This window comes from Scomber scombrus, chromosome 2 (genome assembly GCF_963691925.1).
Source record: "Scomber scombrus chromosome 2, fScoSco1.1, whole genome shotgun sequence".
Lineage (NCBI taxonomy): Eukaryota > Metazoa > Chordata > Actinopteri > Scombriformes > Scombridae > Scomber > Scomber scombrus.
The window spans coordinates 34,300,114-34,314,688 of NC_084971.1; the positions used below are offsets into that span (position 1 = coordinate 34,300,114).

The window sequence follows — 14,575 nt, forward strand, 5'->3', positions numbered from 1 at the left end:
CAAATATTTTGATTTTAGATTATATAGATTTCTAGACTTTTTCCGCACATTTCCTCACACTGAAGCAGTAAAAAGACAAGTTTAAGGTCAAATCCAACATACATGAAATAAAACAATTATTTTATAAATCATAAAAGAATGTCTGCATTAATCATATCCTGATGAAAACAAGTTCACACTGTACATTACTGCTGAATATACATTTGTTGCCATAATTAACTGAATCTTTTCATTTAGAATTGATCAGTTTTGGTCTCTAATCAATCAGCATCCTGGTATCTACTCAGGCAGTTTGATTGACAGGACAGATGATCAAAGGGGCAGAGTTTTTACCACCATAATTATTACAGGGACAGAAGTATGGGTAGAGTTTCTCAGTGAAGGAGCAGCCAGTAAAGGAGTAGATAAGAGCTGCAGCATCTACGTCATAAAAGGAGACCAGACCCTCCTCATAATCCACAAACACCCCCACCTTCTGAGGACGAGACTTCAGAGAGAGACAGACTGGAGGAACAGCAAGAGCTTTGTACTCATTTCCATTTCTCAATATTATAGTCCAGTAACCATTCTTAGGGCTCGCTATGATTTCTACCTTCCTGTTGATCGACTCTCTGGCCACTCCTAAATCCCATTTAGTCTTCTCTTTAACCTGAACCTCAAAGTAAAATCTGTCTGAAGAAAAACTCTGCTTTCCTAACACACAGGGATTTAGAGAAAATCTCTCTGGGTTGTCTGGGAGATTCTTCTTCACATCACCACAGTAAACTTGTTTCCCATCATCAGACAGGATGAGATTAGGATGTGCTGTATCAGGATCAAGAGTCACATCCACTGCATACTGCTGGACCCTCTTCAGCTCAGCCTCAATCAGCTTCTTCATCTGTTTACTGAGCGTCTCCTCCAGCTGAGTCACAGCTTTCACCACAGTCCCCTCATATGATGGACGGATGCTGACCTCTGTCCAGTCTTTGGTGGTCGGAGCAGCTTTCAGGAACGGGAAGTTTTGGAGGAGGTGGAGGTGGTCTTCAGAGTGTGATAGCTTCTCCGCCTCAGAGCTTCTCTTCTTCAGCTCAGAGATTTCCTGTTCCAGCTCTTTGATGAAGTCTTCAGCCTGTTTCTCTGTTGTTCTTTGCTTCTCTTCAATTGTCTCAATGAGCTCATTCAGGCTTCTCTCAACAGACTCCTTCAGAGCAGTGAAGACCTGAACACCTTCTGCTTTCTCTCTGTCTGCAGCTTCCTCACTGAGGTCAACTGAGTGTTTGATCTCTTGAATCTTCAGTCGTCTCTTCTGGATCATCTCATGAATTTCAGCCTCTGTCTTCCCCAGCTCTGCCTTCTTTCCTTCATATTCTTCTTTCAAAGGAACAACGTCATGTGTCTTGTGGTCAGAATAGGCGCAGAGCACACAGACACATGTCTGGTCGGTCTTACAGAACAGCTCCAGAGGTTTATCATGCTTCATACACATCCTGTCTTGCAGGTTCTCCACAGGGTCCATCAGGTGATGTCTTTTCAGGACTGACTTTGTCAGATGAGGCTCCAGGTGAGTCTCACAGTAGGAGGTCAGACACACCAGACAGGACTTCAGGGCCTTCAGTTTGGTTCCAGTACATACGTCACAGTGAACTTCTCCTGGTTTGGCAGCTTGTTGCTCTGAGCTGCTGCTGCTGGCTTTCTGTTGAGCTTCCTGTCTGAACTGAGAAACCATCTCAGAGACGAAAGTGTTGATATGAAGCTCAGGTCTTGTGCAGAAAATCTTTTTACACAGTGGACACAGGTACTGGTCATTACTGTTCCAGTGTTCATTGATGCAGTTTTTGCAGAAGTTGTGTCCACATGATGTGCTGACTGGATCAGTGAACACATCCAGACAGATGGAGCACAGAAACTGATCTTCAGATCTCAGAAAGCTGGCAGCAGACATATCTACACATGTAGAGTGAAAGAAGAGAAAGACATTTTCATTGTATTTGATTCAAAAGAAAGATGTACAGTTAATGTTTCATTATAGTTTGTGATATTAGGTCAAATAAATTAGAATTAAATATGTTTTTAATGGGGTTAGAAATACTTTCATCAAATCAAGTCCTGAGCAATCTTAACTATTCATGTCAGAGCTGATTAGCATAAAATATTCTCTCCAGTATTTCTCAGCCAGGTTAAAGTCTGTGTTCTCCTTTAATGTTGGACGTGTGCTGGTTTGTACAAACTACAGTCAGAGACTCATCTGCAGCTCTTTATCTAACAGCTCATTGAGGCTGTTTGTGCTTTTACTATTACTCAATACAATCTGATCCACTGATAAAATATCACAGAATATGTTCATATCTTGTTGTAGAGAAGAATTATTATTGAAGAATCTAACAAAGCTTTTGCTAATTTAGTGACAAACAGATTGTATTTCCTGTTGCTGCTTCACAATAAAATTGTCCTGCTGGTTCATTAGTGAAAAGCTTTTAATGTGAAACAGCTACAGGAAATGAAATGTGTCTGTAGGAAGTGATCAGTAAATAGTCAAAGATCAGGAAATAGCAGTGAAGCTAAACTCCAAACCACAGAGGTTCAGTTACACTTTACAAAAGTCCTGAGAACTGACAGAGACTTAAAAACACTTAAAGTGTTTTTTACTGAGTCTGTAAAAGCAGCTGCAGTTATACTGTAAACAATCTCACAAGTGTCAGTATGAAATGAAAAGAGATGAACTTCCTGTCTCCTGTGTTAAAGCTGGTTGTTGAAACATTAAATATGATCAGTTGTACTCACCAGTGTTTGGCAGAGACTCTGCTGTGTTGTTGAGAAAGACTTGATGAACTCAGTTTCATTTATATTTGGACAGAAGTGGAGAGACTCGACTGCAGCTCTGCTGTCCTCTGATTAATGTTTAGTTTCATTTCTGTAGAGTGACGTTGGAGCTGTCAGGGTTATTGTGAAATATCATGGAGCAAAGGTGGTTCTGTATCTAACCGGTGGGAGGAGTTAAGACATTTTTTCTAACCTCATGCAGATGCAATTTCTATTTTTTGCTTTAATGAATTATTTCTTCATAAGATATTTAAACATAATAAAGTATGTCTGTACGAATCACGCCAGGCTCCAACAACAGGTTGGACGGCAGAAAACTGTCGAAGAACAGAATGTCAAAAATCCTCAAGGACCCAGCTTCTTCCATCTCTGCTTTTTACGATGGCATATTTGGGCCATATATGTAAATTATAAAAAATAAAAAAAATATGCAGGATTGCTGCTTTTTAAAATATTTAGCATCATATTTTTTTCACAACAAATAAAAGCTCTTTTTAGCCCTGAGGTGTTTCAGAATGTGTCATTTTACCAACAAAGTTAACTTCAACTTTATATTATTCTATTGTAACAACAGATGTATGTTCTCATCATAAACAGAAAACATATCACATGATTTACATGTGTTTCCTATGTATTATATTAGTGTACAGAAATATATAAAGTACCACAGATCTTATAATCCGATACAGGAACAGATCAGTGCTAAATACTAAAAAGACTGACATTAAAAATATTCACAGATATAAAAGTATGAATGCATGTATTCAAATACATGACTTACACACTCTTTATCTATATGCACAACATACAAAAAATAGCTTTAAAAATATTTCTTTACAAAGAAAAAAGAAAAAATGTTTTATAAATGATACTAAGATTTGGTAATGGTTTATTTCTACCAATTACTCTTTTTATATCTCCCTCTTAATTCATTACAGAAAGTAAAAGAAAATACTTTGACTTTTCATCATCAATGACGATGACGTCACTGATCACTTTCAAATTGATTAATTTATTTAACAAGTCACTGACAATAACCTCTGTGGTAGCTAAGCGTGAGTTTTGAATATATCACCTAAACCTTTAAGGTATAGAAAAATGCTGATGGGAAAGCTAGTGCAATATTAAAATCATGTTTGTTATATTATTATTTAAATTCAACCGTGTTCACTTATTATCATGTTAAAACCTTCCTCTCATTATCAACAAACTAAAATCAGCTCACCCTTCATATAGCACCTACCTGCAGCTCAGCAGTGCTGGCTCTCCCTGCATCACCCTCACCACTGTTAGCTTCCAGCTCAACTTCATCTGATCTCTAATATGAAAGCAGTGGACATGAATAAGGTTTAGAAACATACTGATGGGAATGTCAAGAACAAGAGAAAAACACACAGACAGACTAACTCCTTTCTAGATGTGGGAGATGTGTAACATTACTCGTTTTCAAGTTACATGAGTTAAGTTAATAAAGAAATCATGTTCTTTTACAACCATCTTAAATACTGTATTTAGTGTCAAATCATTTTGTCCGTTACTGGAAAGTCCGCCATATTCTAGTAACGTTAATAGTAACAACGTTTACCTAGCAAGCAGTGGCGGCCGGTCAATGCGGGGCACTGGGGCACCGCCCCCATCAAATATCTGGCCAAAATCTACTTAAACATATTAAACATAAATGAATTAGATAATGCTAAATAATTATGAAATAAATGGTATTAGTTAGCAAGATGGTCCTGTTAGCCTCTAAGCACCTGTCATCATTCATTATAAATCGATTCCAAATGGTATTTTATTAATTTCTATATGTACTTCCTGTATGCGGGGCGCCGGACTAATGGAAGTCAATGCAAGCCCTCAAACTTTTGACAAGCATGTGACCTGATGCTGCTCTCTCATTGGCCTGCGTCACGTTTCCCACGGGGCGCAGCTCAGTGCGCCCCGGACACGCCCACTTTTATTGGCAGCGAATTGTTGTTGTTTCATGTTTTTTAATCTACTGTGATTGGACAGTTCCGGCTGTCATTCACGCCTTCCCGTCAGCTGCTGTCACCCAAACTCCTGCTGACGGTAGGTTCAGGAGATGACGTTAAAGTGGAGCCACTGAAATTAAAGAAGATTATTTTGTAATTTCTCTACAAAAACCTAATTTCACAAGACTTTAACTAGAAGAGAGAAAGAGGATAAAGCAGCAGCAGGTGATGGAGGAGCTGAAAGTTTCTCCTGCTGATGTTATGATAAACGGAGCTGGCTAGCTGGATGCAGTGTGAGTTATTCCTTTTATTGCTTAATCTGTTTGCTGTTTCAAAGTGTCAGCACCGAAGCGTTGTGGACAACGACAGGGGAACGAGACCTAAAACATCTCTCTGAAAAAAATCAAACAGAAAGCTGCAGCCATCGAGACAATAGCATGGAGCTAAGGTGTTTTTAGCAGACTTAGCATTGCTGAGCTCTTTCTGCAGCTGTTTCACCACATCTGGCCACATGTGGACCTCCGCTATGCCAAGCTCCAGAAGAGGAACATAGATTCAGTCAGTGGCTGCATCCAGCAGCTCCAACAGGACATATAAAAGATCAGGTAGTAGCTGCATTGCTGTTATTAATATTGTAAAGTGTTAAAAAATACTTTATAAAAGACATAACTATGAAGTGTAAAAAACTAAAATGCATAAATGCAGGATAAGAAATGATGGAAGTATTTTTGACTATTACAGTTGATTTGGGTACATTTCATTATTAAAATAAGTTAAATAAATTATGCCTAATCACAGCAGTGTATAGTGCGTAATGCGCCATCTATTGTCATGTTTAGGTATTGCAACAACTAACAGATTACAGTGAAATCAGGACTGAAGACACAATAACTAAAATATAGGTAGTGTCTCTTTTTAAGCATTTAACCTTATTGGTAACTCTGCTTTAACTGCTGGTATCTTTAGGTGATGTGAGTGAAATGGGCATTTTATCATGTCTGGTTATAATTTTTTATTCCTCTCTCTGTGGGTCTGAGATACCATACTGGGACAAACCAGGGGACATTATAGTGTGTTGTGTTGTTTTTAGATTAGTTTTTCTTTCTTATTTATATTTTTTTGCTGCGGTATGAAGTGGTGCTATGGCTTATTTGACACTAACCCTAGGACCACCAACCATCAAACTGCGCCCCCCCAAACATTTTTGTCACCAGCCGCCACTGCTAGCAAGAGTGTACTAGTTAGATGTTGAATCAAAACCTCTGTCCCGCCTCACGCGCTTCCCGCCTCCCAAACAGTCTGAGCCGTTAAAGCGCTGTGTTGCACTTTCAAAATAAAAGCAAGTGAGTTAAAAATTTCAAAATCAAATATTTTACTCCTCCGCGGTCATAGACTGTATATAAGAAATTGACGTAACATCCGTGACGTCACCCATTGGTTTGTGGACTGCTGCTCGGAGACCAATAGTATCGGATCTGAGCAGCGCCATCTTGAACATTTCAGGCGCATGCTGGGTAAAAATAAAAACACGGATTCTACTTATATGGGCATCAGGAGGAGCATGAGGCGCCCTCCTGAACCTGTGAACCAATCAACCTGTCAATCACGACGTAGCCACGCCCTAATGCATACCCTGCTTTATCGTCAAATATAAAATCAGGGAGGCCAAAATGTCCCAAATGAACATCATACTGCATTGAAGAAGGCTTTAAACTAGCGATTGAGACCATAAACACATTTTGAAAACGTTTACTGAGGTTAGAAATCAAGTGAGAAGTTGGTGAATTCTCCATTGACTTGTATAGAGACGGAAGTCCTTTTGACACCGAAACGGTCGCCCCCTGGTGGCCTTTTGATAGAATGCAGTTTTAAGTTACTTCGACGTTGGCTTCATTTCAGAGGACCGGAACACCCCGCCTGTCTGCGGTATAATTTTTGGGTGGGACAAATGCGCCTGTCTCCAATATTGGAGGAGACACGTCTCCCCCCCCCGTCCCTATACGCCCTTGAGGCCTACTGACCTAGAAGAGGGGAGATTAAGTCGTAAAATTTACAAGGAAAAAAAACAGTCACATCTCTTTACTTCATATGAAGTTCTGTTACATTGCTGTATGAGTACTTTTACTTCAGTAAAGGATGTGAGTACTTCTTCCCGTTTGGACCCAGCTTCTTCCATCTCTGTTTTTTTACGATGGCATATTAGGGCCATATATGTAAATCTAAAAAATAAATAAAAATAAGCCTACTGACCCAGAAGAGGGGAGATTAAAGTTATAAAATATACGAGAAAAAAACCCCAGTCACATCTCTTTACTTTGCAACACTGGACTGGACTTTCTGTCTGGTTTAGCAATAAGGAGATAGTTGTTATCTTGTTATCCTAGTAGTTTCTTCTTCTTTCCTCTCCCATTAATCATCTCACCACCCCTCACATTTATCTGCTGACCCTTTGGAGGGGCCCCACCCCTAGGTTGGGAACCACTGGACTAAACTAGCTAACTGTATATAAAGTAGTTCACCTATAAGAGAGGAGATAAAGTAATAGTTCACTTATTTATCAAACATTATTTATAGAATTGGTTATGAATATATAAATAATATTGAGGCTCAAGTCTATTTTAGTTTTAATTTTCAGGATTAGGTTGAATAATATCTAATATCTAAATAGTGATAAAATTTGTGAGTTTTTCGAACACTTACCCGCAAATTTATAAACCAAATTTAGTATCTGTTGATTTAAGGATATTTTATATACTGAAAAGCAAAACTGAGAACCTTCAAGAATAAAACTGTAATATGTTCGTGTGAATTATCGTATGAATTATCCTTTATTAAATGTTTGCACAAAATACACAGCAGAACACAAGAGAGCAAATATTTAGGTTTTAGAGTTGTTCCTCACATGTGTTTGTCATGATGGATCCATCACCAGTGAAGAGGTTAATGAATCAATCATGGAGGGACACTGAAGCAGTAAAAAGACAAGTTTAAGGTCAATTACAACAAGCATGAAATAAAATAATTATATTATAAATCATAAAAGAATGTCTGCATTAATCATACCCTGATGGAAACAAGTTCACACTGTACATTACTGCTGAATATACATTTGTTACCATAATTAACTGAATCTTTTAATTTAAAATTGATCAGTTTTGATCTCTAATCAATCAGCATCCTGGTATTGACTCAGACAGTTTGATTGACAGGACAGATGATCAGAGGGGCGGAGTTTTTACCGACATCATTAGGACAGGGATTGAAGTATGGGTAGAGTTTCTCAGTGAAGGAGCAGCCAGTAAAGGAGTAGATAAGAGCTGCAGCATCTACGTCATAAAAGGAGACCAGACCCTCCTCATAATCCACAAACACCCCCACCTTCTGAGGACAAGACTTCAGAGAGAGACGGAGTGAAGGGCTAGCTAGAGCTTTGTACTCATTTTGATTTCTCAACCATATAGTCCAGTAACCATTCTGAGGTCTCAGTGTGATGTTTCCCTTCCTGTTGATCGACTCTCTGGCCACTCCTAAATCCCAGTCAGTCTTCTCTTTAACCTGAACCTCAAAGTAAAATCTGCATGAAGACAAACTCTGCTTTCCTAACACACAAGCAGAAGGAGAAAATCTCTCTGGGTTGTCTGGGAGTTTCTTCGTCACATCACCACAGTAAACTTGTTTCCCATCATCTGACAGGATGAGATTAGGATGTGCTGTATTAGGATCAAGAGTCACATCCACTGCATAATGCTGGACCCTCTTCAGCTTAGCCTCAAGCAGCTTCTTCATCTGTTTACTGAGTGTCTCCTCCAGCTGAGCCACAGCTTTCACCACAGTCCCCTCATATGATGGACGGACGCTGACCTCTGTCCAGTCTTTGGTGGGTTGAGCAGCTTTCAGGAATGGGACGTTTTGGAGGAGGTGGAGGTGGTCTTCAGAGTGTGAGAGCTTCTCCACCTCAGAGCTTCTCTTCTTCAGCTCAGAGATTTCCTGTTCCAGCTCTTTGATGAAGTCTTCAGCCTGTTTCTCTGTTTTTTTCTTCTTTTTATTGATTGAATTGATGAGGGTTTTTTTACCTCTCTCAACAGACTCCTTCAGAGCAGTGAAGACCTGAACACCTTCTGCTTTCTCTCTGTCTGCAGCTTCCTTACTGAGGTCAACTGAGTGTTTGATCTCTTCAATCTTCAGTTGTCTGGTCTGGATCATCTCCTGAATTTCAGCCTCTGTCTTCCCCAGCTCTGCCTTCTTTCCTTCATATTCTTCTTTCAGAGGAACAAACTCATGTGTCTTGTGGTCTAAAACAGAGCAGAGCATGCAGACACATGTCTGGTCGGTCTTACAGAACAGCTCCAGAGGTTTATCGTGCTTCATACACATCCTGTCTTCCAGGTTCTCCACAGGGTCCATCAGCTGATGTCTTTTCAGACCTAAAGCTGTCAGATGAGGCTCCAGGTGAGTCTCACAGTAGGAGGTAAGACACACCAGACAGGACTTCAGGGCCTTCAGTTTGGTTCCAGTACAGACGTCACAGGGAACTTCTCCTGGTTTGGCAGCTTGTTGCTCTGAGCTGCTGCTGCTGGCTTTCTGTTGAGCTTCCTGTCTGAACTGAGAAACAACCTCAGAGAACAATGTGTTGATGTGAAGTTCAGGTCTTGTGTAGAAAACCTTTTTACACATTGGACACAGGTACTGGTCATTACTGTTCCAGTGTTCATTGATGCAGTTTTTGCAGAAGTTGTGTCCACATGGTGTGCTGACTGGATCAGTGAACACATCCAGACAGATGGAGCACAGAAACTGATCTTCAGATCTCAGACAGCTGGCAGCAGACATATCTACACATGTAGAGTGAAAGAAAAAGAAGACATTTTCATTGTATTTGATTAAAAAGAAAGATGTACAGTTAATGTTTCATTATAGTGCGAGGTATTAAGTCAAATAAATTAGAATTAAATATATTTTTAATGGGGTTAGAAATACTTTCATCAAATCAAGTCTTGAGCAATCTTAACTATTTAATCAGAGCTGATGAGCATAAACAGATTTTCTCCAGGGTTTCACAGCCAGGTTAAAGTCTTTGTTCTCCTTTAATGTTGGACGTGTGCTGGTTTGTACAAACTACAGTCAGAGACTCATCTGCAGCTCTTTATCTAACAGCTCATTGTGGCTGTTTGTGCTTTTACTATTACTCAATACAATCTGATCCACTGATAAAATATCACAGAATATGTTCATATCTTGTTGTAGAGAAGAATTATTATTGAAGAATCTCACTGCTAACAAAGCTTTTGCTATCTTGGTGACAAACACATTTTATTTCCTGTAGCTGCTTCACAATAAAAGTGTCCTGCTGGTTCATCAGTGAAAAGCTTTTAATGTGAAACAGCTACAGGAAGTGAAGTATATCTGTAGGAAGTGATCAGTAAATAGTCAAAGATCAGATAATAGCAGTGAAGCTAAACTCCAAACCACAGAGGTTCAGTTACACTTTACAAAAGTCCTGAGAACTGACAGAGACTTAAAAACACTTAAAGTGTTTTTTACTGAGTCTGTTAAAGCAGCTGCAGTTATACTGTAAACAATCTCACAAGTGTCAGTATGAAATGAAAAGAGATGAACTTCCTGTCTCCTGTGTTAAAGCTGGTTGTTGAAACATTAAATATGATCAGTTGTACTCACCAGTGTTTGGCAGAGACTCTGCTGTGTTGTTGAGAAAGACTTGATGAACTCAGTTTCATTTATATTTGGACAGAAGTGGAGAGACTCGACTGCAGCTCTGCTGTCCTCTGATTAATGTTTAGTTTCATTTCTGGAGAATGACGTTGAAGCTTTTATCTTTCCAGTGTTGCTCCTTCCTATCATTAACAGGGTTATTGTGAGATGTCATGGAGCAAAGGTGGTTCTGTATCTAACAGGTGGGAGGAGTTCTGACCTCATACAGATGCAATTTACATTTTTTGCTTTAATCAATTATTTCTTCATAAGATATTTAAATATATCAAAGTATGACTGTAAGATTGACACCAGGCTCCAACAACAGGTTGGACAGCAGAAAACTGGCAAAGCAAAGAGTGTCAAAAATCTTCAAGAGACAACAGCCATCGTACGTGGTGTGAAAGACAAGAAAGACACTTCATTTACAGAGGTTTTGATTTTTCATTTTAAGATTACTGGAATATAAAGATAAGACATTTTAACTTGAACAAAACTGAAATGTTTTGAATGGCGTTCCTAATATTTTTTCCACTCCATTAACTTACATAAGGAGGACAAAATATTAAGAACACCATTCAATATAATTTACTCCAATACACCACCATCACCCAGTATGACCTCAGTAATAAACATAAAGTAGAATTATCACCTTTCTGACTATGTTAATAAAAACTGAAAATGTATAAACGTCATTAAAGTAGAATTTATAGCAGAACTGTTTTGGACTGAAATAGATTACACAGGTGGACCTAATTTATCAAACTTTATTTTACCTTGAAAGACCACTGAGGAGGTATCCTCATTTACAAGGGTGTCGAGAAACATTGACAGCAACACAACAAAATACAAAACAATATTAGATAAAAGTAAAGAAAAGAAAGAAAAGAAAATACTAGGAAGAATGAAATAATATAAAATAAAACAATGATTAAACAAGTTAAACAATGAAGATACGGTGAAGTTAAAAACAGTTTTGAACAGCTGTATTGATGATAAATAATCTAATTTTAAGGCCTTTTGCAGATTGTTCCATGTGTAAGGTGCATTACTATAAGAAACATTTTTCATATTTCGGTTCTGACTAATAGAATATAGAGCAACAACCAATTCTGTGAGCGAGTACCAATATAATGTGACTTTAGGGTTAACAGAGATGAAATATATGGAGGCAGTAACTGCAACAAAGCTTTATATATGAATAAAAACCAATGCTGATCTCTCCTCACTGTCAGGGAAGGCCAGACAACTTTTAATGAACAGGCCGATGAATGTAGAGGGTTCAAACCACTTCTTTAACTGCATTTTGCTGCTTATACTTATGAACTTTTACTTAAGTAGGATTTTGAATGCAGGATTTTACTTCATATGGAGTTCTTTTACATTGCTGTATTAGTACTATTACTTCAGTAAAGGATGTGAGTACTTCTTCCAAAGGGTGTAACTTTGGACCCAGCTTCTTCCATCTCTGTTTTTTACGATGGCATATTTGGGCCATATATGTAAATTTAAAGAAGAAAAATTATGCAGGATTGCTGCCTTTTAAAATATTTAGCATCATATTTTTTTCAAAACAAAGAAAAGCTCTTTTTAGCCCTGAGGTGGTTCAGAATGTGTCATTTTACCAACAAAGTTAACTTCAACTTTATATTATTCTATTGTAACAACAGATGTATGTTCTCATCATAAACAGAAAACATATCACATGATTTACATGTGTTTCCTATGTATTATATTAGTGTACAGAAATATATAAAGTACCACAGATCTTATAATCCGATACAGGAACAGATCAGTGCTAAATACTAGAAAGACTGACACTAAAAATATTCACAGATCTAAAAGTATGAATGCATGTATTCAAATACATGACTTACACACTCTTTATCTATATGCACAACATACAAAAAACTGTTCACACTGTACATAACTGTTGAATATACATTTGTTATCATAATTAACTGAATCTTTTCATTTAGAATTGATCAGTTTTGGTCTCTAATCAATCAGCATCCTGGTAATGACTCAGACAGTTTGATTGACAGGACAGATGATCAGAGGGGCGGAGTTTATACCACCATAATTAAGGCAGGGACCGAAGTATGGGTAGAGTTTCTCAGTGAAGGAGCAGACAGTAAAGGAGTAGATAAGAGCTGCAGCATCTACGTCATAAAAGGAGACCAGACCCTCCTCATAATCCACAAACACCCCCACCTTCTGAGGACGAGACTTCAGAGAGAGATCGACTGTAGGGCCAGCAAGAGCTCTGTACTCATTTCCATTTCTCAACAATATAGTCCAGAAACCATACTCAGGGCTCAGTGAGATTGTTCCCTTCCTGTTGATCGACTCTCTGGCCACTCCTAAATTCCATTTAGTCTTCTCTTTAACCTGAACCTCAAAGTAAAATCTGCCTGAAGACAAACTCTGCTTTCCTAAAACACAAACAGAAGGAGAAAATCTCTCTGGGTTGTCTGGGAGTTTCTTCGTCACATCACCACAGTTTACTTGTTTCCCATCATCAGACAGGATGAGATTATGATGTGCTATATCAGGATCAAGAGTCACATCCACTGCATACTGCTGGACCCTCTTCAGCTCAACCTCAAACAGCTTCTTCATCTGTTTACTGAGCGTCTCCTCCAGCTGAGCCACAGCTTTCACCACAGTCCCCTCATATGATGGTGGACGGACGCTGACCTCTGTCCAGTCTTTGGTGGGTGGAGCAGCTTTCAGGGACGGGAAGTTTTGGAGGAGGTGGAGGTGGTCTTCAGAGTGTGAGAGCTTCTCCACCTCAGAGCTTCTCTTCTTCAGCTCAGAGATTTCCTGTTCCAGCTCTTTGATGAAGTCTTCAGCCTGTTTCTCTGTTGTTCTTTGCTTCTCTTCAATCGTCTCAATGAGCTCATTCAGGCTTCTCTCAACAGACTCCTTCAGAGCGGTGAAGACCTGAACACCTTCTGCTTTCTCTCTGTCTGCAGCTTCTTCACTGAGGTCAACTGAGTGTTTGATCTCTTGAATCTTCAGTCGTCTCTTCTGGATCATCTCCTGAATTTCAGCCTCTGTCTTCCCCAGCTCTGCCTTCTTTCCTTCATATTCTTCTTTCAGAGGAACAAACTCATGTGTCTTGTGGTCTAAAACAGAGCAGAGCATGCAGACACATGTCTGGTCGGTCTTACAGAACAGCTCCAGAGGTTTATCATGCTTCATACACATCCTGTCTTCCAGGTTCTCCACAGGGTCCATCAGCTGATGTCTTCTCAGGCCTAAAGCTGTCAGATGAGGCTCTAGGTGAGTCTCACAGTAGGAGGCCAGACACACCAGACAGGACTTCAGGGCCTTCAGTTTGGTTCCAGTACAGACGTCACAGGGAACTTCTCCTGGTTTGGCAGCTTGTTGCTCTGAGCTGCTGCTGCTGGCTTTCTGTTGAGCTTCCTGTCTGAACTGAGAAACCATCTCAGAGAACAAAGTGTTGATGTGCATCTCAGGTCTTGTGTAGAAAACCTTTTTACACATTGGACACAGGTACTGGTCATTACTGTTCCAGTGTTCATTGATGCAGTTTTTGCAGAAGTTGTGTCCACATGGTGTGCTGACTGGATCAGTGAACACATCCAGACAGATGGAGCACAGAAACTGATCTTCAGATCTCAGACAGCTGGCAGCAGACATATCTACACATGTAGAGAGAAAGAAGAGAAGGATGTTTTCATTGTATTTGATTAAAAAGGAAGATAAACAGTTAATGTTTCATTATAGTGCGAGGTATTAGGTCAAATAAGTTAGAATTAAACATGTTTTTAATTGGGCCAGAAATACTTTCATCAAATCAAGTCTTGAGCAATCTTAACCATTTATATCAGAGCTGGAACGTATTAACAGATTCTTTGTTTACCTTTAATGTTGGACGTGTGCTGGTTTGTACAAACTACAGTCAGAGACTCATCTGCAGCTCTTTATCTAACAGCTCATTGTGGCTGTTTGTGCTTTTACTATTACTCAATACAATCTGATCCACTGATAAAATATCACAGAATATGTTCATATCTTGTTGTAGAGAAGAATTATTATTGAAGAATCTCACTGCTAACAAA

At 39.1% G+C, this 14,575-nt stretch overlaps 3 protein-coding genes across 7 annotated transcripts in view; all 3 read right to left on the reverse strand.

Annotated features, from left to right (window-relative positions):
* Window positions 1-227: 227 nt before the first annotated feature.
* Window positions 228-1,927, reverse strand: LOC133994745 (E3 ubiquitin-protein ligase TRIM39-like). Of its 4 annotated transcripts, none has more exons than XM_062433966.1 (2): window positions 1,698-1,924; window positions 228-1,661 (listed from the first exon to the last, which is right to left on the reverse strand). In XM_062433966.1, exons 1-2 carry the CDS (start codon window positions 1,922-1,924, stop codon window positions 284-286), a joined length of 1,605 nt encoding a protein of 534 aa, XP_062289950.1. In that variant the 3' UTR covers window positions 228-283. The 4 variants fall into 4 exon arrangements, with proteins under 4 accessions (XP_062289950.1, XP_062289951.1, XP_062289952.1 ...); XM_062433967.1 differs by having other exon boundaries at window positions 228-1,183; window positions 1,253-1,924; XM_062433968.1 differs by having other exon boundaries at window positions 228-1,119; window positions 1,243-1,924.
* A 5,796-nt stretch (window positions 1,928-7,723) lies between these two features.
* On the reverse strand, window positions 7,724-9,605 carry LOC133999591 (nuclear factor 7, ovary-like). Of its 2 annotated transcripts, XM_062438843.1 has the most exons (2): window positions 9,379-9,605; window positions 7,724-9,342 (listed from the first exon to the last, which is right to left on the reverse strand). In XM_062438843.1, the coding sequence occupies exons 1-2, from the start codon at window positions 9,603-9,605 to the stop codon at window positions 7,965-7,967; spliced, it is 1,605 nt and encodes a 534-aa protein (XP_062294827.1). In that variant the 3' UTR covers window positions 7,724-7,964. The 2 variants fall into 2 exon arrangements, with proteins under 2 accessions (XP_062294827.1, XP_062294819.1); XM_062438835.1 differs by having other exon boundaries at window positions 7,724-9,605.
* A 2,846-nt stretch (window positions 9,606-12,451) lies between these two features.
* LOC133999487 (E3 ubiquitin-protein ligase TRIM39-like) overlaps window positions 12,452-14,575 on the reverse strand; it is an 87,402-nt gene continuing 85,278 nt past the window's right edge. The window contains exon 3 of the mRNA XM_062438685.1: window positions 12,452-14,155. Within this exon, the coding sequence (XP_062294669.1) occupies window positions 12,510-14,155 (1,646 nt within the window). The 3' untranslated portion in view covers window positions 12,452-12,509. The remainder of the gene's footprint in view (window positions 14,156-14,575) is intronic.

Bases quoted from the DNA above. Each gene is read 5' to 3' on its own strand.
- LOC133994745 (XM_062433969.1), bottom strand. From the start codon at position 1,924: ATGTCTGCTGCCAGCTTTCTGAGATCTGAAGATCAGTTTCTGTGCTCC.
- LOC133999591 (XM_062438835.1), bottom strand. From the start codon at position 9,605: ATGTCTGCTGCCAGCTGTCTGAGATCTGAAGATCAGTTTCTGTGCTCC.